The 27,561-nt window shown below is 46.1% G+C and overlaps 1 protein-coding gene across 3 annotated transcripts in view; it reads right to left on the bottom strand.

Annotated features, from left to right (window-relative positions):
• Nucleotides 1–27,561, bottom strand: part of REL (REL proto-oncogene, NF-kB subunit) — a 51,183-nt gene that overhangs the window by 6,110 nt on the left and 17,512 nt on the right. For all 3 annotated transcript variants that reach the window (XM_079968705.1, XM_079968706.1, XM_079968704.1), the window contains exons 4-7: nt 17,856–17,947; nt 5,572–5,712; nt 2,772–2,876; nt 78–290 (exon numbers count right to left, since the gene is read on the bottom strand). In XM_079968705.1, coding sequence (XP_079824831.1) covers nt 78–290; nt 2,772–2,876; nt 5,572–5,712; nt 17,856–17,947 — 551 coding nt within the window. The remainder of the gene's footprint in view (nt 1–77; nt 291–2,771; nt 2,877–5,571; nt 5,713–17,855; nt 17,948–27,561) is intronic.

Here is a 27,561-nt window from a genome sequence, read left to right on the forward strand (position 1 = left end):
TTTTCACCAGCATGAAAAGTTCAGAAAGCTCTGCTGTTAACCCCAAGGGGGCTTGCTTCCTCCAGCCAGTGCAGTACCTTTCTCCTCCGGCAGGTATCTGAAGTCCATGGGGTCGCTGACCTCTTGATCCGAAGGCCTGCGCAACTGCATCTTCACAGTCACAGGCTCGCCGATGTCTTTGTAGAAGGGAGGTGTCCTAAAGACAATGGCCACTTGCCGATGCACGTCGGCTTGCGAGAAAATCCCCTTGGCTTCCCATTCGTTCATGACGAATCGGACTTCGATGTCATCTGGTTGCCAGAAAAACAACAAAGCGTTGGAGTTAGCGCAACGATTTGAAGAAGAAAAAGAAGAGGAAGAGAGTCAAGCACTTCTTAGCATCGCCGCCCAAGTTCTGCTTTCTGCTCTTGCCGTTTATCTTACGGCAACCCTATGAGGTTAACTTAGGTCACGCGAAATTGGCTTTGCTCGAGGCTGTCCAGCGAGCGCTGTGAAGGAGTAAGGACCCCCCCCCCACCATGCCTAATCCCAAACTCAATCCGTGGCATCACACTATTATCAGTTTTGAATGATTAGGTGAGCAAAGGAGAGGAGCCTTTTACAGGCTCAGGTCAGAAGGTCCATTAAGCTCAGCATCCTTCTTCACACAGTGGCCAACCAGATGCCTCTAGGATGCCAACCACAAGGAAGGAGTGAAGGCAGTGGCCCTTGTATCTGGGGTAGTGCCTATCCCTCTTGGCCTAGGACCCTCGTACCTACGGGACCACCTCTCCCAATATGCCCCACGAAGGACCTTAAGGTCCATAAATAGCAACACCCTAGTGGTCCTGGGCCCTAAAGAAGTTAGATTAGCTTCAACCAGACCCAGGGCCTTTTCAACACTGGCTCTGGCCTGGTGGAACACTCTGCCTCATGAAACCAGGGCCCTGCAGGATCTGATTTCTTTCCACAGGGCCTGTAAGACAGAGTTGTTCCGCCTGGCCTTTGGCTTGGAGCCAATTTGATTCCCTCCCCCTCTTTCTTTTTCCTTCTCCTCCTGTGATGAGGCTGCATTTTAATATTTTAATGTTTCAATATTTTAATGTTGTCTTTTAATCTTGTTTTTAAGTTGTATTTGTTTAATTTGTTTTTATTATTGCTTGTTAGCTGCCCTGAGCCCGGCCTTGACTGGGGAGGGTGGGGTATAAATAAAAATTATTATTAATTATTATTATTATCAAGGTTCCACTTAGCCATCAACTTGTGGCCACCAGGCAATGGCTTTTCCCACCTGCCTTGCCCCATCTTCCAGCCCTAGAAGCCTTTCCCAGGCCATGACTCTGAAGAAGAAGAAGAAGAGGAGTTTGGATTTGATATCCAGCTTTATCACTACCCTAAGGAGTCTCAAAGCGGCTAACATTCTCCTTTGCCTTTCTCCCCCACAACAAACACTCTGTGAGGTGAGTGGGGCTGACAGACTTCAGAGAAGTGTGACTGGCCCAAGGTCACCCAGCAGCTGCATGTGGAGGAGCGGAGACGCGAACCCAGTTCACCAGATTACGAGTCCACCGCTCTTAACCACTACACCACACTGGCTCTCTGAGAACAGCAAAAGCAGCTGGGAAGAGAGAAGAGGAGTTCAGGGATATTTTAAAAAAACGATTTTATAGGTTGTGTGTCCTTGTTTCCCACTTTGATCCTTTTACATGGTTTTGTTTGTTTTCTGGTATTTTACGCATTGTGCTGTGCCATTATTTTTTATTGATTATACAGTGGATGCTTGGGTTGCGAACATAATCCGTGCGGGATGCATGTTTGCAACCTGCAGCGTTCGCAACCCGCAGCGGCGCGTTGGGTTGCAATTTAGCGCTTCTGCGCATGCGCAACCGCTGAAACCCGGAAGTAACCTGTTCCAGTACTTCTGGGTTTCGGCAGTCTGTAACCTGAAAAAACGCAACCTGAAGTTTCTGTAACCTGAGGTATGACTGTAGTTTAGTAATTCTTTATTGTAACTGATAAGTGTAAGCTGCTTAATTATTATTTGCTGATATTTAATTTTACCAATTACTATTATATTCTAATGGATCACCGAATATTGCTTTATTTGATATAAGTTGTTTATTTGATATAAGTTGTTTATTTTAAAGTTATTGTGACTTATCTGTACTGGATCAGATTGCTATTATGTGTGTGGTCTTTGTTGTCTATTTTGTTGTTTCTTCAGCTTGTCCATCGCCTTCTGTATAACAATATAGAAAGGCGGTATACTAATTAAAAGTGAAATGAAATCATGGCCAACAGATGTTGATTCGCCCTCTCCTCCATGAATTGGTCTATTCCTCTTTGAAAGGCGTCTAAGATGGCAGCCAACCAGCAAATTTAATAAATTAATGACGCATGGTGTGTGGAACAGGCATTCTTTTGCCAGCCCTGAATCACCTGCTGACCCTGTACGCCGAACCTGAACACTGTTATTGCTGATTTGTAAAGGGAAGTTGTCATGTTGGAAGCTGCCCTGAAGATCAGGTGATTCCAAGCAAGAAAACAACTCCAGCTCTTGCCAAATTTCTTCTTCTTCTGAGCCTCCAGAAGAGGATCTCAGGTCAGATGCTGATCAGGAGATCACACTGAGGCTGTCCAACAACCTTTTCCAGCGGTTTGCCTGTTGTTTCATTCCTGACTCTGGATCCTAGCCTTCCTAGCTCCAGAAGACCCAATTTACGGACCATAAGACTCTTGCACATTTCCCTTTCTCTGCAGACACAGGAGGAAGTCTGGAGGAAGCCAGTTACCTTTCTGAACTTTGTCGCACAGTAGGAAGATTTCGTCTCCTCCTTTCACACTTCCGCAATTTTTGTTCACACGACAGATTCTCAGTTCTGCTGAATTGGGAGCCCCTAAGCAGAAAAAAGGAAACAATGATTAGAGGAGGGAAGGAGAGTCGGTGAGGATGTTTACGGTAACTCGTGCTTAAAAATAGAGGGGTGGGAAAGGAAGCTCTGCAGGCAAGTGTGTTGTTCGGTGAGCAACTATCTGCCACAAGACTCTGCCGTAGTACTGTGCTGAAATACAATTGGGAGGGGAAACTTAACACTTCTCTGTTTGCTAACACGCCAAATGCATATTCACCAAATGTCCCTGTTAGCCATGTAAAGTCACAGGTCACTTCCAGATCACCTGTTTATTGAGCATCCAACCCGATTTGCTTGAATAATATTTGTGCCGAGGTTATACAACATTTGCTATTTACAGAGCACTCTTTCTGACTGATGTGTAGGGAAGTTAGATGATGTTATGTGAATCAATTGTCATCCCATACTTTTCAGTGTGTTTTCCTATCTTCCTTGCTGCAAAGAAGCTTATTATTATTATTACTACTACTACTACTACTACTACTACTACTACTACTACCACTACTACTACTAGTTTGTTGCACAAAAGTGCCAAACTCACTTTAATTGCATAACATGACTGCAAGTATGGAGCTGAATCCCACCCTTAAAATCATAGACATCTTGGAGGCAAATTCCAAGAAAATATGGATGGAAACCAACTGCTTCAATAAGGCGTGCACTTTTTGTGTTAATCCTATGGATGGCAACCATGACACCTACCTTGTGGGTTGACCAGCTACTCTGGGTGCACCTACTGTGAACTGCTCAGTCATTTGCCCCACCCATTCTGCTGGACAGCTGCCATCACTGACTAAGCCACCACTCAGCTTAACAGTCTGCAGTTCCTTACTCTACATATTTGTAACCAGGGAGAAGCCCCAGTGAGCTAACATGGCCCTGCAGAGGTTTCCTCAGAAGTATCTTACAGGTCAAGTGACACATGCATGGACATCTAAAGGGTGAAAATTTCAGACCTAAATTAGATATTCTAAAGAAGACAAAAGAAGAATGAAAAACAATGACAGATCCTGCTCCAGACTCACTGGAATATCTAATTTTCTATTACTAGACAACTGCCACTCAAATAATGCTGATGAATATACTTAGTAAATACTGTATTATGTTCTATTTATAGATTTCATCTCATGCAATCTCTTTGCTTTCTTCTTTAGTCAACACCTGATTCTTAATAGTTATAATATTAAGATGTCTCAGAAATGTTTATTACTGGTTTTTGTATTCCATAGATTCAAGAGTGTACAGTCGTACCTTGGTTGACAAACGCCTTGCCAGTTGAATGCTTTGGCTCCTGAACGCTGTAATCCCGGAAATGAGCATTCTGGTTTGCGAAACTGAACATCCGTGGAGGCTTCCGCAGAATCTGAACATCTGTTGCAGCTTCCGCAGCTTCCAATTGGCTGCAGGAGCTTCTGGCAGCCAATCGGAAGCCGCACCTTGGTTCTGAACTTTTTGGAAGTCAAATGGACTTCCAGGACAGATTCCGTTTGACTTCCGAGGTACGACTGTATAAATGTTCTATACTGTTAAGACTGTGATAATGTTAAAATTGAATAAAAAGTATAGTATAGTGTGTGTGCGTGTGTGTGTGTGTATGTAAAATGACAGATGACCTCCAATCCAGTCGTAGCAGAAAGGTCTATTGCCAAACATTGTGATTTCATCCTCAGAAACTGAGGGAGAAGAGGGTATCTTCACACTCTTTCAGTCTATCAAAATGGCACTGACAACATTAGACCACAGCTTTTGTCAGAACTGGTTATATCAACCTATTCAGCTGAAATTTACCTAGTACTTCCTGTCACTAGTCTATTGTTTGAACATGTCTTGGTCACGTATAAGCGTATTCCATTTTTAACCAAGATCTGCAAATATTGATTTTTGTCTGGTACATGACACATTAAGCAAATGTGGTGGTATCCCTGGACTGGTTGAAAGAAAAAAGCAGACAGGTAGAGACTGGCCAAAAACATGCTCAGGTTGGTGAGAGTGGGCCTCATTCACCCTAATGCATCAGCCCCCTCCCGGTTGTGTTCCTTCATTTTCAACCTCCCTCTCCATTGGGGCTGTGCTGGATAATTACAGGATATTGTGGTAAGTGGGCTTCTGGAGGAGATGGGGAGTGAGGAAATGGTTGAGTGTGTGACCCAGTCATGAGAGATATTGAGCAATGTACGTGTGGATCAGCCCTAACCCAGAGAGAATAGCTTGGGCCAAGGGGTCATCAGTGTTATGATATAGTTCCATTCCACCTTAAAAGGGTACAGGCATGATTGTTGTGTGTCACATGCCTGTTTACTTCCAGTACAGTCTGCTGGGAACTTCCGTTTGTATATAGCTTTTGTGTTACTGATGTTTTGCTGGAGACGAAGGGAAGCAGACATGTTTTCCTCTGTTCCTGAACTATGCTGAATAAAATGCTGTACATTATGCTTACACATTTCTCTGCCTGCCTCTTCTGCTGTGAGAAGATTTATACACTCTGCTGACAGAGCGTGCACGGGTCTCTAAACGTATCTGAGGCTCGTGTCGCTGATAGATGCTATTTCCAAGGGAGACCCAGCTGGGGGCCTGCCTGATGCCTCCGTCTCCCCGGCAGTATCCCAACAATCAGGTAGGGAGCCCAGCAGCAAAAAGAGAGACAGAGAGATGAGTCGCAATCTGATTCGCAGGTACTTACGGTTGTCATAAATCGGGTTGGAGATGACAGGGGCAAGGGGTAGCGTGCAGTTGCCATGCTCGTCAGGGAGGAAAGCTTGGAAGCAGAGCCTCACCACGTTGAGGTTGTACTCTTCAATGGCCATCAGCTCCTCTTCAGATACTGGGGGAACAAAGAGTCCAGAAGTGAAGACAGGGCTGTAGGACAATTGCATCACAGTGGCACCTGCGGAGGTCCAGGGGTCTGGGTGAGCTGGCTCGTCCTGTTTCACATTGCAGTCCATACATTCTAGCCTATCATCCGCAGATCTTAATTCTAATAAGTTCACATCACCTATTTTCACGTCGATTTTACAGTCCTCTATGCAAGGCTGTATTTAACTTATATGCAGAATTCATCATGCAAAAGGCTGGGCTAGATGATCCCAAGCTGGAATCAAGATTGCCGGAAGAAATATCAACAACCTCAGATATGCAGATGACACAACCTTGATGGCAGAAAGTGAGGAGGAATTAAAGAACCTTTTAATGAGGGTGAAAGAGGAGAGCGCAAAATATGGTCTGAACCTCAACATCAAAAAAACGAAGATTATGGCCACTGGTCCCATCACCTCCCGGCAAATAGAAGGGGAAGAAATGGAGGCAGTGAGAGATTTTTCTTTCTTGGGCTCCATGATCATTGCAGATGGTGTCAGCAGCCACAAAATTAAAAGATGCCTGCTTCTTGGGAGAAAATCAATGACAAACCTAGACAGCATCTTAAAAAGCAGAGACATCACCTTGCCAACAAAGGTCCGTATAGTTAAAGCTATGGTTTTCCTAGTAGTGATGTATGGAAGTGAGAGCTGGACCATAAAGAAGGCTGATCGCCGAAGAATCGATGCTTTTGAATTATGGTGCTGGAGGAGACTCTTGAGAGTCCCATGGACTGCAAGAAGGTCAAACCTCTCCATTCTGAAGGAAATTAGCCATGAGTGCTCACTGGAAGGGCAGATCCTGAAGCTGAGGCTCCAATACTTTGGCCACCTCATGGGAAGAGAAGACTCCCTGGAAAAGGCCCCGATGTTGGGAAAGATGGAGGGCACAAGGAGAAGGGGACGACAGAGGACGAGATGGTTGGACACTGTTCTCGAAGCTACTAACATGAGTTTGACCAAACTGCGGGAGGCAGTGGAAGACAGGAGTGCCTGGTGTGCTCTGGTCCATGGGGTCACAAAGAGTCGGACATGACTAAACGACTAAACAACAACAACAACACCACAAATCTATGATTGCTACTCATCACATCCTTACGATTATTACTCTTTCTTTTGCCTTTCTCTAATTTGCAGCTGAGAAAAAGAGGAAGAAGGTTTCTCTTGGGCTATTTTTAAATTCTACTTCCTACTGCAAGAATGAAAGAGAGCATGGTAAATACTCATGTGTCCCACACACACCCCTTAAAGGTACTATGATAACAATACCTAGTGTTCATGCAGAACTTTTGCTGAAGCACTGTATGTGCATGATCTCAGTAATCTGTACAAGAACTAGTAACATAGGCCAGTCTTATCACTGCCATGGTGCAAACAGGGATATCTGTGTGCGTGGACAAGGCGTGTGGCTGGTTTAAGGCCCCCTCAGTGTGCTGTGAAGTAAAGAGGAACGGAAGCCTGCCCCAAACCGCCCAATGTGTTTCCACACAATGTCTTCCTCAGGGGTGATAGTTGCACTTTCACCTGCCTTTAGAAGGTGCTTCCTCCAAAGGTGAGACTTGAAGCAGGTGTTTCCGGAGCCTCAGCTCACACTTCTTAACCACTAAACTGCAACATCATCTTTTTCAACACTACAGCAGTTCCTCTACTGCCACCTCCACCAGAAAAGTCTACCCTGGAACAAGAAAGAGCCAGCCCAACCTATGGGCAAATGAAGCAGTTGGCCATCAGCAGAAAGTAGCAGAGGACCAGATTCTGAGCATGTGGGCACTGTAAGGAATCGCCATGGATGTGCAGGCAAAGCATGCTCTCAAAGAACGACCGATGACCTTCACAAACCAGTCTTACTGTTATGAATTACCGTATTTTTCGCACCATAGGGCGCACCGGACCATAGGGCGCACCTAGTTTTTAGATGGGGAAATCCATAAAAAAAAACCTCCCCCCCCAGCCCCAAAGAGCAGCGTACAGGCTGCACACAACCTCTCCCTGCCGGAGGGGTTGCGCGCGGCTGTGGCACAAGCCAAGGCAGCCAGTGGGATGGATCCCGCTCGCTGTTTTGGCTTCCTGTTTAGCCCCACACAACCTCTTCCTGCCGGAGGGGTTGCGCGCGGCTATGCAACAAGCCTGCATTCACTCCATAGGATGCACACACATTTCCCCTCAATTTTTGGAGGGGAAAAACTGTGTCCAATAGAGCGAAAAATATGGTAACCTTCGACAACAACAACCTCTCCATTTCCGGCAACTATCACTCAGTGAATATTTTGTGCAATTTGCTGGTTGCCAGCATTAACAGTAGGGCTGGCCATAGGGAGGTGACATTTGAACAGCGAATTGTCTGGCTCAGAGTCACAGCCACTGTGCTAGGCTGGGTTCTCAGGAGGGACAGGGTCATCTCATCTGTCAAGAGATACTCTGCAGGAGAGAAATATTTATATTGCCTATTGCTCACAGAAGAGGGGGAGCTTCTGTTTCTTGGCTGTACATACTCTGTGTTTGTCAATGGCCCAACCACTCCAGCGTCTAAGGAGGTCAACCGCGAGCAAACGAGTGACAAGGTCACTCTCATTACTCTAGTAAAAACTTCTGTCTGCTGTGGCCAAGGCGCGCGCGCTCTCTCTCTCTCTCTCTCTCACCCACACCCACCACACCATTAGTCTTTTTCAGAAAACATTCTGGCAACAGGTAGAAGGAAAAAATGTAAAATTCAGGCATCCAAGAGATCCGAGAGAATGTTTTATTATTTGTTCTGTCATTTCCCCCTATAAAAATTGCATTTTGGCTCTGGGGCTGTTAATATTTTCTCTAGCTCCTGTGTGCATTTCAAAGCAGCCTTGAGAGGAGGAAATCTGCAGCTGCTGTTTGTGCTGATTGTGCACGGTGAACGACTTCTTCCCTTGCTGATTTCAACAGATGATATAGCTGTTAAAGGTACAGGAGTGAGCAGACCAGGTTACATAATGAAGCAAGGCATAGAGGCAAACAAGTGTGAACTTTTTTTTTTTTTTGATACATTGAGATCATGTGCTTTGACAGAGAATGACTCCAGGGCTTGATTACAAAGAAGAGAAGAAGAGTTTGGATTTGATATCCCGCTTTATCACTACCCGAAGGAGTCTCAAAGCGGCTATCAATCTCCTTTCCCTTCCTCCCCCACAACAAACACTCTGTGAGGTGAGTGGGGCTGAGAGACTTCAGAGAAGTGTGACTAGCCCAAGGTCACCCAGCAGCTGCATGTGGAGGAGCGGGGAATCGAACCCGGTTCCCCAGATTACGAGTCCACTGCTCTTAACCACTACACCACACTGGCTCAAACACACACCTATTTGAAAATGCAAAGGCCATTTAGAACTTCACGGTGAGTTTTGTGATTTTTCGGAAAAGGGGAGGTGGCATAAATAAACTGGCACTAAAAATAAAAGGCCAGAGATGCTAAAAATAAAGAAAACGAGAAGCTAAACATGAAATAAGAAAGATGTGGCAAGGACCATTGGCATCTGCGGTGAGGGTCAGAAAATGACTAGGCACTGAGTCCCAAGACAGCTGGCAGGTTGAGATCCTACTCATAGCTAAGTCTCATGACCCTGTGAACACTCTCATCCCCCATAGCCCTAGGCACTAGCCCCAAACCATTCAATGCACACATTTCCAGCACCACCTACACCCACTCAAGCCCCCTCCCCAAACACCAGACACCTTCACCTACTAGTACATTATGGTCACAAAATATCAGCTTTTGCCCACTCACCCCACAAGCCCATGACTCACTCACCCACCCACCCACAGGCAAACTCCCCCTTGCATGTTTGGGCCGACTGCCACACCTCCCCCCCCATCCACCCACATTTATTTGTGGGCATTGCAGACATTGATAGCTGCCAGGCTGCGTAAAGAGTTCTAAGAAACATGCTCCTTATTAACCGTCCTGTGTTCAGCACGCGCCGTCTGACTGCTCCTTCCCCACAGCATCTCTGGCTGCAGCAGAGTCTAAACTGCTTCCTCTAATGCAGAGGTTCCCTAACTTATTTGGCTGACTGATCCCTTTTCAGAAAAAATAAATAAATTACCCAGCACCCCCCGGAAATCTGCCTTCTTTAAGCGGACAAACAGAGAGATGCAGCCGTAAGCATCATTACAAAACAGACGAAACACATATGAATGATTTTTCATATTTCTCTTCTTTCTTTATGCTTCCACTGCCCCCCTATTTTTATTCAACACCGCCCAATTGCACCCGAGGCTACTACCACCCCCCTAGATTGTTCCAGTGCTCCCCAGGGGACAATATGTGTCTGGAGGTGGTTGGAGGATAGATGGCAGCTAACAGATTGAGGTTGAATCCTGACAAGACAGAAGTACTGTTTTGGGCGCACAGGAGGCGGGCAGGTGTGGAGGATTCCCTGGTCCCGAACGGGGTAACGCAGCCTGGGAGTCATTTTGGACTCACAGCTGTCCATGGAGGCGCAGGTCAATTCTGTGTCCACGGCAGCTGTCTACCAGCTCCACCTGGTACGCAGGCTGAGACCCTATCTGCCCGCAGAGTGTCTCGCCAGAGTGGTGCGTGCTCTAGTTATCTCTCGCTTGGACTACTGCAATGCGCTCTATGTGGGGCTACCTTTGAAGGTGACCCGGAAACTACAACTAATCCAGAATATGGCAGCTAGATTGGTGAGTGGGAGCAGCTGCCAAGACCACATAACACCGGTCTTGAAAGACCTACACTGGCTCCCAGTACGTTTCCAAGCACAATTCAAAGTGTTGGTGCTGAACTTTAAAGCCCTAAACGGCCTCCGTCCAGTATACCTGAAGGAGTGTCTCCACCCCCATCGTTCTGCCCGGACACTGAGGTCCAGTGCCAAGGGCCTTCTGGAGGTTCCCTCACTGCGAGAAGTGAAGCTACAGGGAACCAGTCAGAGGGCCTTCTTGGTAGTGGCACCCTCCCTGTGGAATGCCCTCCCACCAGATGTCAAAGAGAAAAACAACTACTAGACTTTTAGAAGACATCTGAAGGCATCCCTGTTCAGGGAAGCTTTTAATGTTTAATAGGTTGTTGTATTTTAATATTTTGTTGGAAGCCGCCCAGAGTGGCAGGGAAAACCCAGCCAGATGGGCGGGGTATAAATTATTATTATTATTATTATTATTATTATTATTATTATTATTATTATATCGCCCACTTTGGGAAACACTGTTCTAATGAAATTATATCACTCCCCATATATGTACACACTGCATTGGAAGAACATTTCCCCACATCCCACCAGGACCCTGGGAACTCATCCAACACAGAGCTACAATTTCCAGCACCCTCAATGAACTACAGGTCCCAGGATTCTTGCGGGGGGGGAGAGCTTTAAATGTATAGTGTATATTCAGGGAGTGTGATTGCTTCTCTGTCTTCCAGCGAGATGTTTCCAGCCCACAACCAGAGCATGAAAGCAGGTAGCCCTAATCTGTTATTCAATTTCCACCCTCAGCCACAAGTGGCATTCAAAGTGGAATCGGACCGGGAGGCTCCTTCCAATATCTCTGCTGACAGCTGTGCTCCTACACCCACCGGCTTAATCTCTGTTTCTACCGGCACCCCACTGAAAGCTTGTGCTTCGCTAGCGAGCTCATTAACCACGGCCAATGCCACAGAGGAGAGGGCTGCTTCCTCATGATCGCAGCCTCCCCGTGACGTGTCAGTTTCGGTGGAACGATTGCAGTGAACTGTAGGAGGGCCGCAGAGTGTGATAGATAGGGGAGCTTTCGCAGAGAGCTGGCGCAGGCCTGTGGGACGCCCTGGCGCGAGTTGCGCAAAGCAAAGCGAAACCCACAACTCTTCCCTCCTCTGCCGAACTTCAAGCAATCCCACCTGTTCGGCGAACACTTTGCTCAGGCCTTTCTGCATTTCAAAGCTGCAACTCTGTACAGTGGTACCTCGGGTTAAGAACTTAATTCGTTCCGGAGGTCCGTTCTTAACCTGAAACTGTTCTTAACCTGAAGCACCACTTTAGCTAATGGGGCCTACCGCTGCCGCCGGGCCGCCAGAGCACAATTTCTGTTCTCATCCTGAAGCAAAGTTCTTAACCCAAGGTCCTATTTCTGGGTTAGCGGAGTCTGTAACCTGAAGCGTCTGTAACCTGAAGCGTATGTAACCTGAGGTACCACTGTATGTAGTTTAAAAAAACTCATTGACAACAATACACAGTCAAACCTCACTCATACAACGTAATCCGTTTTGGAAAGCCATTCATCTTCCAAAATGTTTGACAACTAAAAACTGAAAGCAGAAGCCTCAATATAATAGGGAAACTCAAAACAGAAGCCGCGTAGTATGTTCGGCTTCCGGAAAGTGTCCCAAAACCGGAGCAGGTTTACTTCCAGGTTTTCAAAACAAAATAAAAAAATTCCTTCCAGTAGCACCTTAAAGACCAACTTAGTTAGTTCTTGGTATGAGCTTTCGTGTGCATGCACACGAAAGCTCATACCAAGAACTAACTTAGTTGGTCTTTAAGGTGCTACTGGAAGGAATTTTTTTATTTTGTTTTGACTATGGCAGACCAACACGGCTACCTATCTGTTCCAGGTTTTTGTCATTCGGGAGCCGAAATGTTCCAAAACAGAGGGGTTTGGCAACCGAGGTTTGACTGTACAGCATTTCAACCATTTGTAATACATGAAACATTAAATAATATATACAGTGCCAAAATAATAATGACATGCGCAACTCAATAGCTCAGAGCCAAGCAGTCCACATGTTCCGTAAATATGTCCATGAGAGCAATTCACTATATTGTGTACTTGTTCTGGTGCGATCCCAACGGAACTCCGACAATGGCATTGAATATGTTGACTAAGATTTCATATACTGGAAGTTGTTGAAATGCCGTACATTATTGTTAATGAATTTTTGTAAACTACATATTCAACCATAGGAAAAGTAAAATCTGAAATGTAACAAAAATTGAGACAGAAACTCCTTAAAATCCCAGTGTGTTCAGAGTCTGAATAGGCGGGTTATGTCACATTTAAGGGAAACTATGGGCTTCCTTCAGCATTCTGAAAGAAAGAAAGAAAGAAAGAAAGAAAGAAAGAAAGAAAGAAAGAAAGAAAAGAAAGAAACCATTTACTCATCTATTTATTGCAACTAACTAACCAGATTTTGGTTTTGGTTTTTTAAAAAAAACAAAAACACAGATTGCTAAATGAACTGGAACGTTTCATTGATTTATAAGATTTCTTAAATTTTAAAATGCAAAGAGAGTCAACGACGTGTACAAGATAATGAAATACACACTTTTGTATCCCCACAGCAAATGGATAGAATCAGCAGCTCAACCGAGACAGCAGGCTAAACCATGGACTGCCCCAAACACAAGTTTGAGCCAAACCATGACTTGGTTCAGTCATAAGAGAAGGAAAAGAAGGGCCGCACCATCAATCAGGGGGGATAGAATGTGGAAAACCACACATGTGCAGAAATTATATTTTAATGATCTCTGGCATAGAAGGTGCAAGAAAATACAGAATGAGGTGTAGTCTAAATTGCCGAACAATATGTAATCATCCCAATGTCAAGTGTTAGGCCAGGCTTCCTCAACCTTGGCCCTCCAGATGTTTTTGGCCTACAACTCCCATGATCCCTAGCTAGCAGGACCAGTGGTCAGGGATGATGGGAATTGTAGTCTCAAAACATCTGGAGGGCCGAGGTTGAGGAAGCCTGTGTTAGGCACTTAAACAACCAACCAGACAAACAGCTAGCCTTGAACCACCTTGCCAAAAAATAAGTAAGTCTCCCACAACAGTATATTTTGCTCCCTCCTCCTCAGAGACCCCTTCTCCACTCACACACTGTTCATGGGACACTGGTGGTCCTGCAAATGGGAGCGTGGCAGGGGAGAATTATGCTCAGTACTACAAAAAACAAACAAACCAAAACAGTCCAGTAAGTACGTTCATTGGTCACAGGGTGCGGGAAGTAGGGGAATGGGGAACTGGTGAGGGAGAAGTGAAGGAATGGAGTGCCTTTGAGGGGGGGGGGGGGGCTGGCTGGCAGCCTGGATCACTGAACTGAAGCTCTCTTCCTTACTACAATATTAATAATACTGACCTATCTAAAGTGAATTGGGACGCGGGTGGCACTGTGGGTTAAACCACAGAGCCAAGGACTTGCCGATCAGAAGGTTGGTGGTTCGAATCCCCACGACGGGGTGAGCTCCTGTTGCTCGGTCCCAGCCCCCAACAACCTAGCAGTTCGAAAGCACGTCAAAGTGCAAGTAGATAAATAGGTATCGCTGTGGTGGGGAGGTAAACGGTGTTTCCGTGCGCTGCTCTGGTTCGCCAGAAGCGATGGCCACATGACCCGGAAGCTGTACACTGGCTCCCTCGGCCAATAAAGCAAGATGAGCACCGCAACCCCAGAGTTGGTCACGACTGGACCTAATGGTCAGGGGTCCCTTTACCTTATCTAAAGTGAATACTGGAAGGCACGGCTAGCGAACCTTTTCAGCCCAGTGGACCAGATCTTTGACCTCCAAGACCCCAGCAGGTGAACTTAGACAGGTGGGCAGCCCGATAAGCAGGTGATCGTCAATGATTTGGAAAGGGCGCTTTGAAGGCACTGGTGATTGGTGGTGCCTTCAAAGCCCCTTTTAGCCAAGCCTCACCTTTCCCCGGCCTGCGCTGGATGTTAGGAACATAACAAGACAAAGCATGCAAAGCACTTGAACGCTTAAAAGCACCACCCAAATCCAAAGGAATAACAACACATTGGGAATAAAGGAGAATTTGCACAGCCCAGTTTACAGAGCCTCTGGTTTTCCTCTTCTACCTCTTTCCTTTTTCCTTCCCCACTCACACCAGATAAGAGACTGGACATTGCCAAAAGGAAACATATCACTGCAAGTATGAGTCAATGGCAGAGGGGTGGTGGCATGACTAAAGCCTTGCCAACTCGACACACGGCAAGTGGGTGGAAGTTGTCCCACCACCCTCTCTGCCTTGTGGGTGGCAAAGTGGCCGTCGTATGATGAGTTCAACCTTTCAGTTCAGCATCATGTGGTAAGGGAAGCAATTCTGTGATGTACTTCATGATCCCCTTTAGGTAATGACTGTGTCTGAGGACCAATTGCCAGCATCTCCTGCTAAAAAGGCTCAGGTAGCAGGTGATGATACAGGTCTCTGTCTGAGAGCCACTGCTTGCAAAAAAAAAAAAGAGAAAGGACCCCTGGAAGGTTAAGTCCAGTCAAAGGTGACTATGGGGTTGGGGTGCTCATCTCGCTTTCAGGCCGAGGGAGCCGGCATTTGTCCACAAACAGTCCATAAATAGCAACAACCTAGAGGTCCCGGGCCCTAAGATAGTTAGATTAGCCTCAACCAGAGCCAGGGCCTTTTCAACACTGGCTCTGGCCTGGTGGAACGTTCTGTCTCATGAGAGCAGGGCCCTGCGAGATCTGATTTCCTTCCGCAGGGCCTGTAAGACAGAGTTGTTCCACCCGGCCTTTGGCTTGAAATCAATTTGATTCCCCCCCCCTCGTTCTTTTTTCCTTTCTCCTCCTGTGATGAGGCTGCATTTTAATGTTTTAATGTTATATTTTAATCTTGTCTTTTAAGTTGTATTTCAATCAACTTGTTTTTATAATTGGTTGTTAGCCTGAGCCCGGTCTTGGCTGGGGAGGGTGGGATATAAATAAAAAATATTATTATTATTATTATTATTATTATTATTATTATTATTACTATTATTCAGGGTCATGTGGCCAGCATGACTAAACCGCTACTGGTGCACGGAGGACCATGACAAGTGCCAAAGCACATGGAAAAGCCGTTTACCTTTCCGCCGCAGTGGTACCTATTTATCTACTTGCACTGGCGTGCTTTCGAACTGCTAGGTTGGCAGGAGCTGGGACAGAGCAACGGGAGCTCATTCCTTCATGGGGATTCGAACCGCCGACCTTCTGATCGACAATCCCCAGAGGCTCAGTGGTTTAGACTACAGTGCCACCCGCATCCCTTCAGAGTAAGAAAATACTGAACTAGATGGACAAATAGTCTGACCTGGTACAAGTCAACTTCCTACGCTCTGCTGTGACTCGCCGCAACAATCCATTTTCTTCAATGGCATGTTGTACAATTCACAATTAGGCAATAGTGTGTCACATCAGCAAGACAGAACCCTGTCACTCCAAGTTCTTTGACTCCAATTTGCCTGTTCAGAGCTCCCTCTTTCTGATTGTGCTTTTGTAACCCAGGGGTCCCCAATCTTTCTCAGCCCAGGGACACTTTTAGAAAATGGAGAGAGTGTTGTGGGAAACGCAAAATACCCGTTTCACAGCAAGGAAAACTAATGATGTTCAGAAAAGAACTCCCTAAAAAAAGGAGGGGGGAGATCCCAGGTATACAGTAAAGTTTACATTTTTAGATGTTCACTTAAAATAACTTCAGAGAATGCCTATACTATGAAGTGTTGGAGTAACCCTGACTCTGACCTCCAATTTCAGGTTGTCCTCCCTAATACTTAATTCCCATGAGACCAGGGGTAGGGAGTGTTTTTCAGCATGAGGACCTGGTTTCCTTCTGGGCAACTTTCTGAGGTTCACATGTCCATGGTGGGTGGGGCCAGAAGCAAAGGTGGGTGGAGCAATTAATGCAAACGTTACCTTTGTAAAGTAGGCTAGCTTCGACACACTCAAACACCCTTCCCTGTCCTTCATCAAGCTACTGGTCAAAGCTCATTCAGATGACAGGGGTGGCTGGTCTGGGAGACATTCCCAGACATTGGATCTGGGAAAGTGGAAGGGCTAGGAAGGGCACAGAAGGTAGAGCCAGAGCGAATTACAGGTGGAGTCCACTATCTATAGTTTTGTCCCCCATCCTCCTCCCTCCCTCCTCCCTCCTCCCTCCTCCCTACACAACCTTGATGGCAGAAAGTGAGGAGGAATTAAAGAACCTTTTAATGAGGGTGAAAGAGGAGAGTGCAAAATATGGTCTGAACCTCAACATCAAAAAAACGAAGATTATGGCCACTGGTCCCATCACCTCCTGGCAAATAGAAGGGGAAGAAATGGAGGCAGTGAGAGATTTTTCTTTCTTGGGCTCCATGATCATTGCAGATGGTGACAGCAGCCACAAAATTAAAAGATGCCTGCTTCTTGGGAGAAAATCAATGACAAACCTAGACAGCATCTTAAAAAGCAGAGACATCACCTTGCCAACAAAGGTCCGTATAGTTAAAGCTATGGTTTTCCCAGTAGTGATGTATGGAAGTGAGAGCTGGACCATAAAGAAGGCTGATCGCCGAAGAATTGATGCTTTTGAATTATGGTGCTGGAGGAGACTCTTGAGAGTCCCATGGACTGCAAGAAGGTCAAACCTCTCCATTCTGAAGGAAATTAGCCATGAGTGCTCACTGGAAGGGCAGATCCTGAAGCTGAGGCTCCAATACTTTGGCCACCTCATGAGAAGAGCAGACTCCCTGGAAAAGACCCTGATGTTGGGAAAAATGGAGGGCACAAGGAGAAGGGGATGACAGAGGACAAGATGGTTGGACACTGTTCTCGAAGCTACCAGCATAAGTTTGACCAAACTGTGTGAGGCAGTGGAAGACAGGAGTGCCTGGCATGCTCTGGTCCATGGGGTCACAAAGAGTCGGACATGACTAAGCGACTCAACAACAACTCCTCCCTACCAAGCTCTATGAAGGCGAAACTGTGCCCCCTTCACCCTGATGGGAGTAGCCTCCGCTGGCAAACAAGATGCATTCTATCAGAGCCAAGGACAAATTGCAGCTTGGCAAAAACCACTAAACGAGGGTGTGAAGCAAGGCCAGTGGGCAATATGGACTCAGGAAAGAGGGTGTGGCTGCGGGGTGTGTGTGTGTGTGCCAAACAGGCCTGATATTCCCTAGCCCTGCCATACTATTTGTTGCATTATTTTGAAGCAACATCTTCAGCAGCAAATGCATGAATTACTTGAGCTGAGCATCTAATGGGATGGGAGTTCCACAGACACGTAGCTGCTCCAGCCTGCCCCTTAACATGGCTTGGCACATTCCGAGAAAACGAGCATCCCATAAATGAATCCATTGAATAAAACGTTGGCAAAGTAAATTGCCGCGGTTACTTACCACTGAAGGGGTTGATTTGCTTTGTGATCCGGGAGACGATCGATTCCTTGAGCTCTCTCTTCTTTACGCACTGTATGCCCAAATTCTGAAAACTGGAACATGCACAGTCAACCATTAGCAGATTAAAAAAAAATGAAGAAGAAGCAACAGCAACACAATATTGGCATGAAATGACTTGTGGAAATTTCGATTCTGACAAATTCTGCTGCAACTCAATGAAGAGAACAAAAAGGAACATAAACTTTGGCAAAAAGCAAAAAAGGGGGCAAGCAAACTGTAAGGTATGCTACAAGAGAATCTGAGGAGTGCGTTGCTAAAAACAAGAAGTTCCTTAAGGACATTTGTAGCAGGAGATCTTCTAAAACAGGGGTTGGCAACCTAAAGCCCATGGGCCACAAGGGTCCATGGGGGTCATTTAACTGGCCCATGGACCCCCACTGCCCAGTCGGTTCCTGTGCGCCGCGCTAAACCAGCGCAGAGCAGAGCAGGGACCGCCTTCAGCGATGCTTGCCGGATTCCCATTGGCTGCAGGAAGCTCTTGCAGCCAATGGGAAGGAGTGCCAGAAATAGTGTTTTCGCATGCTGTCAGGATCTCCGTTCGGCCAAGCTGATAAAACTCATTTTCCTCCGGCCGAGCCTTCAGAATCGCCTCCGGTGATAATTAACGACCTGAGCCTCTGATAAGGCCTCAGGCACATTCCCATCCAGCAGAGTTTCCAGCACAGGGAAGTGATGAGATTCATGGCTACATGGCTAAAGAGTTTTATTTCTCGCTACGCAGACAGCAAAGAAAAATACATCCTCTCTCTGTGAAAGCAGAGAGCAACTGAAACAATGGAACAGGAAACCAGTAACGTCACATCCGTCTCTCATCTCCCGTGAGACTTCCAATAGTATGGAATGTGTCTGGAATGTAAACAGAGTCCTGTTAAGCAGCTGCTCAGTGGCAAACAGAAAGTAACACATGCATGCATACATGCACACATACTCCGGCTCACCGCAGTGTCTGCAGGACCGGGAACCGGCCCAAGCCACAAAAACTTTGCTGACCCCTGTTCTAAGGAGGCAATTGGGCCCATAGATGGCAAGGGAGTCTAAAGAAGGATAAGGAGACTCTAAAGAAGCTAAATGAATTTTTTGCATCTGTCTTCACAACAGAAGACAATGAATGAACTAAGTTTTGCAGGAAGGGAGTCTGAGAAATAATAATAATAATAAAAAATATTTATACCCCGCCCTCCCCAGCCAAGACCGGGCTCAGGGCGGCTAACACCAGATATAAAACTATTGATTAAAATACAACTTAAAAAACAAGATTAAAATACATTAAAATGCAGCCTCATTTCAGCAGAAACTCAAAAACATTTTGGGGGGTGAAAAGGTCAAGTCTTCACCAAGGCTAACTATCCAGGCTGGTCCTACGTGGGCCAGAAAAAAGCCAAAAAGGAGTTCCATCACAGAAGGAAAAAGGAAAAAAGAAAGAGGGGGAGGGGATCAAGAAACTGAGACAGATAGTCTCAGGGATGAAGTTCTAGGCCTAACAGATAAAATTAAAACTGACAAATTGGCAAGTTCAAATTACATCCATCAGAGAGTTCTTAAAGAACTCAAATGTGAAATTACCAAACTGGCAACAAAAATGTGTAGCTTGTCCCTCATTTCAGCCACCATACTTGAGGACTGGAAAACAGCCAAGGCAATGCCAATTATTTATTTATTTTTTAAAAAAGGATTCAGGGATATCCTGGAAATTACAGGCTGGTTAGTTTAACTTCTGTCCCAGGAAAATTGGTGGAAAGTATTGTTAAAGATAAAACAGCCAAGCACCTAGAAGAACAAGCCCTACTGAAGCATGGCTTCTGCAAGGATAAGTCCTGCCTTTCAAAGAGTTCTTTGAGAGTGTCAACAAGCACATAGCTAGAGATGATGCGGTTGACAAAGTGTACTTGGACTTCCCAAAAACTTTCCACAAGGTACTTCACCAAAAGCTCCTGAATAAGCTTAGCAATCATGGAACAAGAGGAGACATCCTTTGGTTAAGTATCAGGAAGCAGAGAGTGGGAATAAATGGACTGCTCTTTGAATGGAAATGGTGAAAGTCCCCCAAAGATTGGTACTGAAACCTATGCCTTTTAATTTGTTCATTAACAAACTAGAGCTAGGTGTGAGCAGCGAGGTGGCCAGGTTTGCTGATGACATTGAATAGTTCAAGGTTGTTAAAACACAAAAGGATTGCGAAGAGCTCCAAAAGGACCTCTCCAAACTGAGTGAATGGGCAGTAAAATGGCAAATGTGACCCAATGATTTTATGCTGGGGCAAAAATTTTTTAATTTCACATATATTCCCATGGGGTCTGAGCTTGATCAGGAACAAGACATTGGGCTCATTGAGCTATCGCTTGTCTCTTGCCCAGAAAGCATGGGTCTGGTTAGGCCTTCTGCTCATCTTGTGCTTTCTAGGCACAATCCCTAGCGGTTTCTGTGTGCGCCACTCCTTTCCCCAGGAAAACCTGCTCTTTACTGCTGAATTGGAGCAAACGTCAAGCCACGGAAAACCCGATCAGCATTTGCTCCGATTCAGGGGTAAATAGCGGGTTTTCCCAGGGAGAAGTGGCGAGTTAAGGAGAACTGTGGATGAGCCCTGAGTGTGCAGCAGCTGCGAGAAAGACAAATTCCATGCTGCAGATCATTAGGAAAGGAATTGAAATCGAAACTGTTGATATCGTAAGGTCGCTATGCAAATCGACAGTGGAATACTGTGTCACCTCCAAAGGAAACTGTAGAGTTAGAAAACCAGCACGATGAAGGGGATGGAGCAACACTTGGGACTTTTCAGTTTTGGAGGAAAGGTGAATAAGAGATGCCACAACAGAAGTTTATAGAATTGTGTGAAGCATAGAGAAAGTGGGGAGAGATAAGCTGTTTCTCCCTCTCTCATGACACATAATAATAATAATAATAATAATAATAATAATAATAATAATAATTTTATTATTTATACCCCGCCCATCTGGCTGGGTTTCCCCAGCCACTCTGGGTGGCTTCCAACAGAATATTAAAATACAATAGTCTATTAAACATTAAAAGCTTCCCTAAAGAGGGCTGCCTTCAGATGTTGTCTAAAAGTCTGGTAGTTGTTGTTCTCTTTGACATTTGATGGGAGGGCGTTCCACAGTGCAGGTGCCACTACCGAGAAGGCCCCCTGCCTGGTTCCCTGTAACTTGGCTTCTCGCAGCAGGGGAACCGCCAGAAATTATTAGTGCTTCAGCTGGATTAGAGGGCAGATCCAAGGGGGCGAGAGAGTTTAGAGCCTATTATTTCTTGGGCTGTTTTTTGCATTAGTGTGTTATCATAGCAAATGATGAAATACTGAAGAATGCCCTTTCCTTTTAAGAATGACTGCTTTACTTTGTTGACTAAACTCTTAAGATTCCTTCGATTTGTCAAACAGGCACTGAGCTTTGTGTGAACTAGGCTTTGTTTATCTTGCTTTCAGTTCTGTATTTTGTTACACACACACACACACACACACACACACACACACACTGTGATTTTATGGTGTGAACCACCCTGAGATTTACAGATGTAGGGCAGTACAAAAATTAATAATAATAATAATAATAATCAGTGTTACTCCAAATTAACTGATAAGCCACTTGGAAAATTTTGAGAAGTGCAAATTTCAAAGGATAGCTGTGCTTTGGTTTCTGTGTTGCCTCGGAAAGCCTTTAAATGCAAACTGAAACCAGTTCCTCCCACCATCCCTACAATGAGGTTTGACCTGATACGGAAGAGTTAGGCACAGCCCCCAGCCATTCAGACAACCCTGCGGTGACCGTGCCTCAATCGGCATTGGGATTTCTTACAAAATGGCAGGCCTGGGTGGACTGGGTTGAACATCTGATCAGCCTTTTTTCTTTTTATGGCAAAAATCAGCGAGTCCATACCAGTATTTGCCAAGCCAGCTGTTTTTCGACTACAGTACCCATAATCCCTGACACTGGTCCTGCTAGCTAGGGATTGTGGGACTTGTAGTCCAAAAACAGACAGAGACCCAAGTTTGGGAAACACTGGTATAGACCATGGGTAGGCAAACTAAGGCCCGGGGGCCGGATCTGGCCCAATCACCTTCTAAATCTGGCCTGTGGACAGGCTGGGAATCAGCATGCTTTTACATGAGTAGAATGTGTCCTTTTATTTAAAATGCATCTCTGGGTTATTTGTGGGGCATAGGAATTCATTTATTCCCCCCCCCCCCCAAAAAAAAAATATATAGTTCAGGCCCCTGCTGAAAAAGTTTGCTGACCCCTGGTATAGACAAACAACATGACAGTATAAAACAATACAGTTTAACCCTCACATAGCTACAATTCCCAGCACCCTTAACAAACTGCAGTTCCCAGCATTCTTGTGGGGAAGGAGCCAGGGTGATTTAAATGTACGATGTAGGTGTGATCCTTCACCATAAAAAAACCCCTGAATATGCATTCTTGATATGGTGGCACACAGGAATTTGGATTAAGGAACAAGCAGTGTTAAACACTTCCCACAGGCTTTTAGAATACATCCTGAAGCTTTTAATGTTTGATAGACTATTTTATTTTAATATTCTGTTGAAAGCCGCCCAGAGTGGCTGGGGAAACACAGCCGGATGCGCAGAGTATAAATATATTATTATTATTATTATTATTATTATTATTATTATTACCCAGGCCAAGAAAATCCTGCTGCCACTGGCAAATCCAGGTGTGATCTAAGACAATGGGAGTCCCTGCACGTACCAGATATCATCGCTTGGAGGCAAGGGTAGAGTGTAGAATTGGGGCATGTTATGTAGTGAAGTTTCACCCTGGGCCAGCAGGGGGATACTGTATATAGTTTTCACTCAGGTCTGTAGATAGTTTTCACTCAGGTCCACGTCAGTTATTTTAGGCGGGAACTCTGGGCTCTTGTTGCTACAATGTTGACAGCCGGCTGCCTATAAAAGCAGGCCGGCTGAGCTGTTTGCAGTCAGTTCTATTCCAGCTTACAAAATAAAGAGCTACTTGGAGGAATCGCTGTGTCGTCTGCTATGTCAACCCACAACTTAACAGGGCAGGTGTCCTTTCTTGGGACAAGGGTAACCGTACTCCACCTCTGGAGACAGGGCCGGCCTGCCCATGAGACAGACAGATACCTCAGGCGGGGGAATCCCATGGGACGGTGGTGTCCCATGTGGATCATGCAGCTGCTTCCAGCGACAGCTTGTAGATTTCTCATGAGATCTTGCCAGAAGCCGATGTAGCTATAACCTCAGGCACACAACCCCAGAAATCAAAGCTTCAGCAGGGACGACACCTTTCCATTTCACCTCAGGTGGTAAAACGGGCCAGGATGCCCCCTGTGTGGAGAGACCTCCTGGGTCTACCCTCCCGGCACAATCATTTGTGGGTCTGCCATTCCCTCAGCTGCCAAACCAATGGCCCAACGGCTACAGCTGCTTCGATGATGTTTTGTCAACATTCAGGTGCTTTGCAAGACCCAGCGGTGCGCACCCATCTCCTCCGTGAGTCACAGGAAGGACTGCGACTTCCTTTCAGAACTGGATGTTCTGCTCTGATATGAAGCGCTGCAGTTCAAAAAGCAAAACCGCTGTCGCTCTGTTTTTGCCTCTTTCACAGGGAGATGAAAGCGTGTGTTTCTCTTCCACTACCTCTTTGGCCCAGTAGTGATGTATGGAAGTGAGAGCTGGACCATAAAGAAGGCTGATCGCCAAAGAATTGATGCTTTTGAATTATGGTGCTGGAGGAGACTCTTGAGAGTCCCATGGACTGCAAGAAGATCAAACGCATCCATTCTGAAGGAAATCAGCCCTGAGTGCTCACTGGAAGGACAGATCCTGAAGCTGAGGCTCCAATACTTTGGCCACCTCATGGGAAGAGAAGACTCCCTGGAAAAGACCCTGATGTTGGGAAAGATGGAGGGCACAAGGAGAAGGGGACGACAGAGGACAAGATGGTTGGACACTGTTCTCAAAGCTACAAACATGAGTCTGACCAAACTGCGGGAGGCAGTGGAAGACAGAAATGCCTGGCGTGCTCTGGTCCATGGGGTCGCGAAGAGTCGGACACGACTAAACGACTCAACAACACCTCTTTGGCAGAAAGTCCAAGTGGCAGGGATCTGTGGTGTAGCAGAGGAGATGCACAAGGTCCAGAGCGGGAACAATGATACGACCTGCCAGAATGCCCAGGGTCTCCTCAGCTCTGGCTAGTGAATGCAGTGATAATGAGGCTTTCAAGTTCATTTGAGACAGATTGGCATAGAGCAAGCATAGGCAATTTTGGCCCTCCAGATGTTTGGGGACTACAGTTCCCATCATCCCTGACTATTTGTCCTGTTAGCTAGGGATGATGGGATTTGTAGTCCCAAAACATCTGGAGGGCCGAGTTTGCCTATGCCTGGCCTAGAGGTAGTGTGGCTATTTTTAAATACAGCTTTATCCAGGAAATCTATGCCATAACCAGGACCTTCAAAATAGCACATTCCCTTGAAATGTACCAATGTGTACATTTACGGTACAAGTCATCTAACTCAGAAGTAATTGAGTTCAGGGGTGCTGCTCTCAAGGAAGCAGGTATAGGATTGTAGCCTTACAGTACAAATTTGGAATCCTAGAGTTGGAAGGACTACAATTCCAATCAGCTAACAGAACCAGTGGTCAGGGGTGGTGGGAATTGTAGTCCCAAACATCTGGAGGGGCAGAGTTTTTCTATGCCTGACCTAGTCCAACCCCCTGAGAAGTAATGTCTACTGAGAAGTAAATCCTATTTAATTCAGTGGGTCTTACTACCTGGAAAGCAGGTTTGGATTACTGCAGTCATAACCCCGCTTACCTGGGAGTAAGCTCCACTGAGGTCAGAAGGACTTGTTTGCAAGTAGACATGATTGGGATCACACTGTGAGGCTGGAATTCTAAGCCTACTTAAAGGTAAAGGTAAAGGTACCCCTGCCCGTACGGGCCAGTCTTGACAGACTCTGGGGTTGTGCGCCCATCTCACTTAAGAGGCCAGGGGCCAGCGCTGTCCGGAGACACTTCCGGGTCACGTGGCCAGCGTGACATCACTGCTCTGGCGAGCCAGAGCCGCACACGGAAACGCCGTTTACCTTCCCGCTGGTAAGCGGTCCCTATTTATCTACTTGCACCCGGAGGTGCTTTCGAACTGCTAGGTTGGCAGGCGCTGGGACCGAGCAGCGGGAGCGCACCCCGCCGCAGGGATTCGAACCGCCGACCTTTCGATCGGCAAGTCCTAGGCGCTGAGGCTTTAACCCACAGCGCCACCTGTGTCCCTACTTACACGGGAGCCTACTTACACGGGAGTAAATCCCATTTAATTCAGTCGGATAGTAGATTACGGCTTGCGTCGTAAATGCACATGGAATGGAATTTACTCTGAAGTTTACTCGATGCCTTCAGACTTCTCTTTTATGAACGTGAGCAGGTTAAATGGAATAGCTCTGAAAGGGGGCCTACACTCCCATGCAGAGATAGATCTCTCCCCCCCTTTAAACTGTCAGCAGAGGACGTGAGCGTCCATTTAGCAGTAGGTATTGTGGTTTTGTGTTTTAAAAGCATTCACACGGGAAATAGTGCAAATTGGTCAGGTTGGCATTAGAGTTTCCACAAAAAACAGGGTAATGTCAAACCATGTGATCAAGGAAAAAATGGTAATATATTGCCTATACACAGATAGATGGCAAATAAATAGATACACACAGAGAGAGACAGAGAGAAACAGAGCCAGTTTTCTGATCTCATTTGAATAGGTGCTAATGCAGCTTCCTAATTTGCATGTGATGGTATCAGGTCACAGGACAGCATTAAGGGACTCTCCCCACCTACCTCCAGAAACCTGATTCTTTCCCACATGGAAAACCCATGACATCACCCCACCCCTGGGAGGATGCAAAATAGGAAGTTGAAAGCCAGATAATACTGTGCAATATCAGAAATCAGAGCAAATTGCAAAAGAGGCATCTCATGCTAACCAGCCAGTATCTCCCTATCCCTGGGTCTTCCTGACCCCATTATGTGCCTGGTGAGATGAACACTAAACAAAAATTTGAATGTAGTGTGGCTTATGCTTTTCGGAATGACTGCTCTAGCAGGAGAATGAAAACAACAGAGGGGCTTTTGTAGCACTTTAAATCCTAACTGATATACAGAATGAGCCCATGCCTGTTTACTTGCAATGCTGTGCTCAATGGGGATTTCTCTTTAGTAAGTGTGTCTATCATTTGCTGCCTTATCGAGGCACAAGGGACACGGGTGGCACTGTGCTCTAAACCACAGAGCCTCTTGGGCTTGCCAATCAGAAGGTCGGCGGTTCAAATCCCCATGACGGAATGAGCTCCTGTTGCTCTGTCCCAGCTCCTGCCAATCTAGCAGTCTGAAAGCATGCCAGTGCAAGTAGATAAATAGGTATCGCTATGGCAGGAAGGTAAACGGCATTTCTGTGTGCTCTGGCTTCCCTCACGGTGTCCCGTTGCACCAGAAGCGGTTTAGTTATGCTGGCCACATGACCTAGAAAGCTGTCTGTGGACAAACGCCGGCTCCCTCGGCCTGAAAGCGTTATGAGCGCCACAACCTCATAGTCACCTTTGACTGGACTTAACCATCCAGGGGTCCTTTACCTACCTAGATGGGGGCCCATTTCATCAGATGCATGAAGCATTCCTACTTTGCTGGTATATCCATGCACAGGTACCATATGTGAGAGTACTTGCGTTTTAACGCTCTGTGTCTGAGTGTTGTTGTTGTTTTGCTTTGAGCTTTCCCCTGGCTCTTTAAAGCTGAATCAGAGCAAATGTCAGTTCAGGATTTCCACTGATTGAAGTTTGCTCCGAATGAGCTTTAAAGAGCAGGTCTTTGTGGGGAGAGCTTCGGAGGAAAAAAGAAAGGGTGCTCAGACACAAGCTCTGAGTGTGTATGTGATTCAGAGAGCTAGAAACTATGAAAGGCAACCAGTACAAGTTGCTGTAACTGCTGTGCAAAGCTAAAATGCATCTTCTGGCTAGCTCAGTTGGTTAGAGCGTGGTGCTGATAATACCAAGGCTACAGGTTTGATCCCCACGCGGAACAGCTGCATTGCAGGGGGTTGGACTAGATTATCCTCAGGGACCCTTCCAACTCTACGATTCTATGATCTCTCCAAACTGGCTGAATAGGCAGTAAAATGGCAAAAATGCAATTCAACACTGGCAAGCATAAAGGGAGGCGGAGAGGGAAATCTAATTTCACAAAATACAGTAATGGTGGTGATGACCACAAACAAGACCTTGAGGTATATGGAATTATGCACAGTGTAGAGAAAGTGGACGGGCCTCTCTCAAAACATCAGAACCCAAGGGCTAAATGTTAGATGAAACAGGACGCTGAGTGCTTCCTTCACACAGTGCATAGCTATCCCAAGAGGCAGGGATGGCCACCAACTTGGATGGCTATAAAAGATGACTAGCCAAATTCATAGAGAATGGAGTTATCCATGGCTACTAGTCATAATGGCTATGTTGTACCTCTGATGTGGGGGGCAGCATGCCTCCAAAATCACAAGGAAGGAGCTGCTCTTGCGCTCAGGGGTCTGGCTTGTGGGTTCCCCGCAGCCGCTGAGAGTGTTAGAATTCCTGCTCCGTGTCTGCAGTCATGGGATTGTTGTCTATCACATGA

The sequence above is a fragment of the Podarcis cretensis genome, assembly GCF_951804945.1.
Source record: "Podarcis cretensis genome assembly, chromosome: 3".
NCBI classification, from domain to species: domain Eukaryota; kingdom Metazoa; phylum Chordata; class Lepidosauria; order Squamata; family Lacertidae; genus Podarcis; species Podarcis cretensis.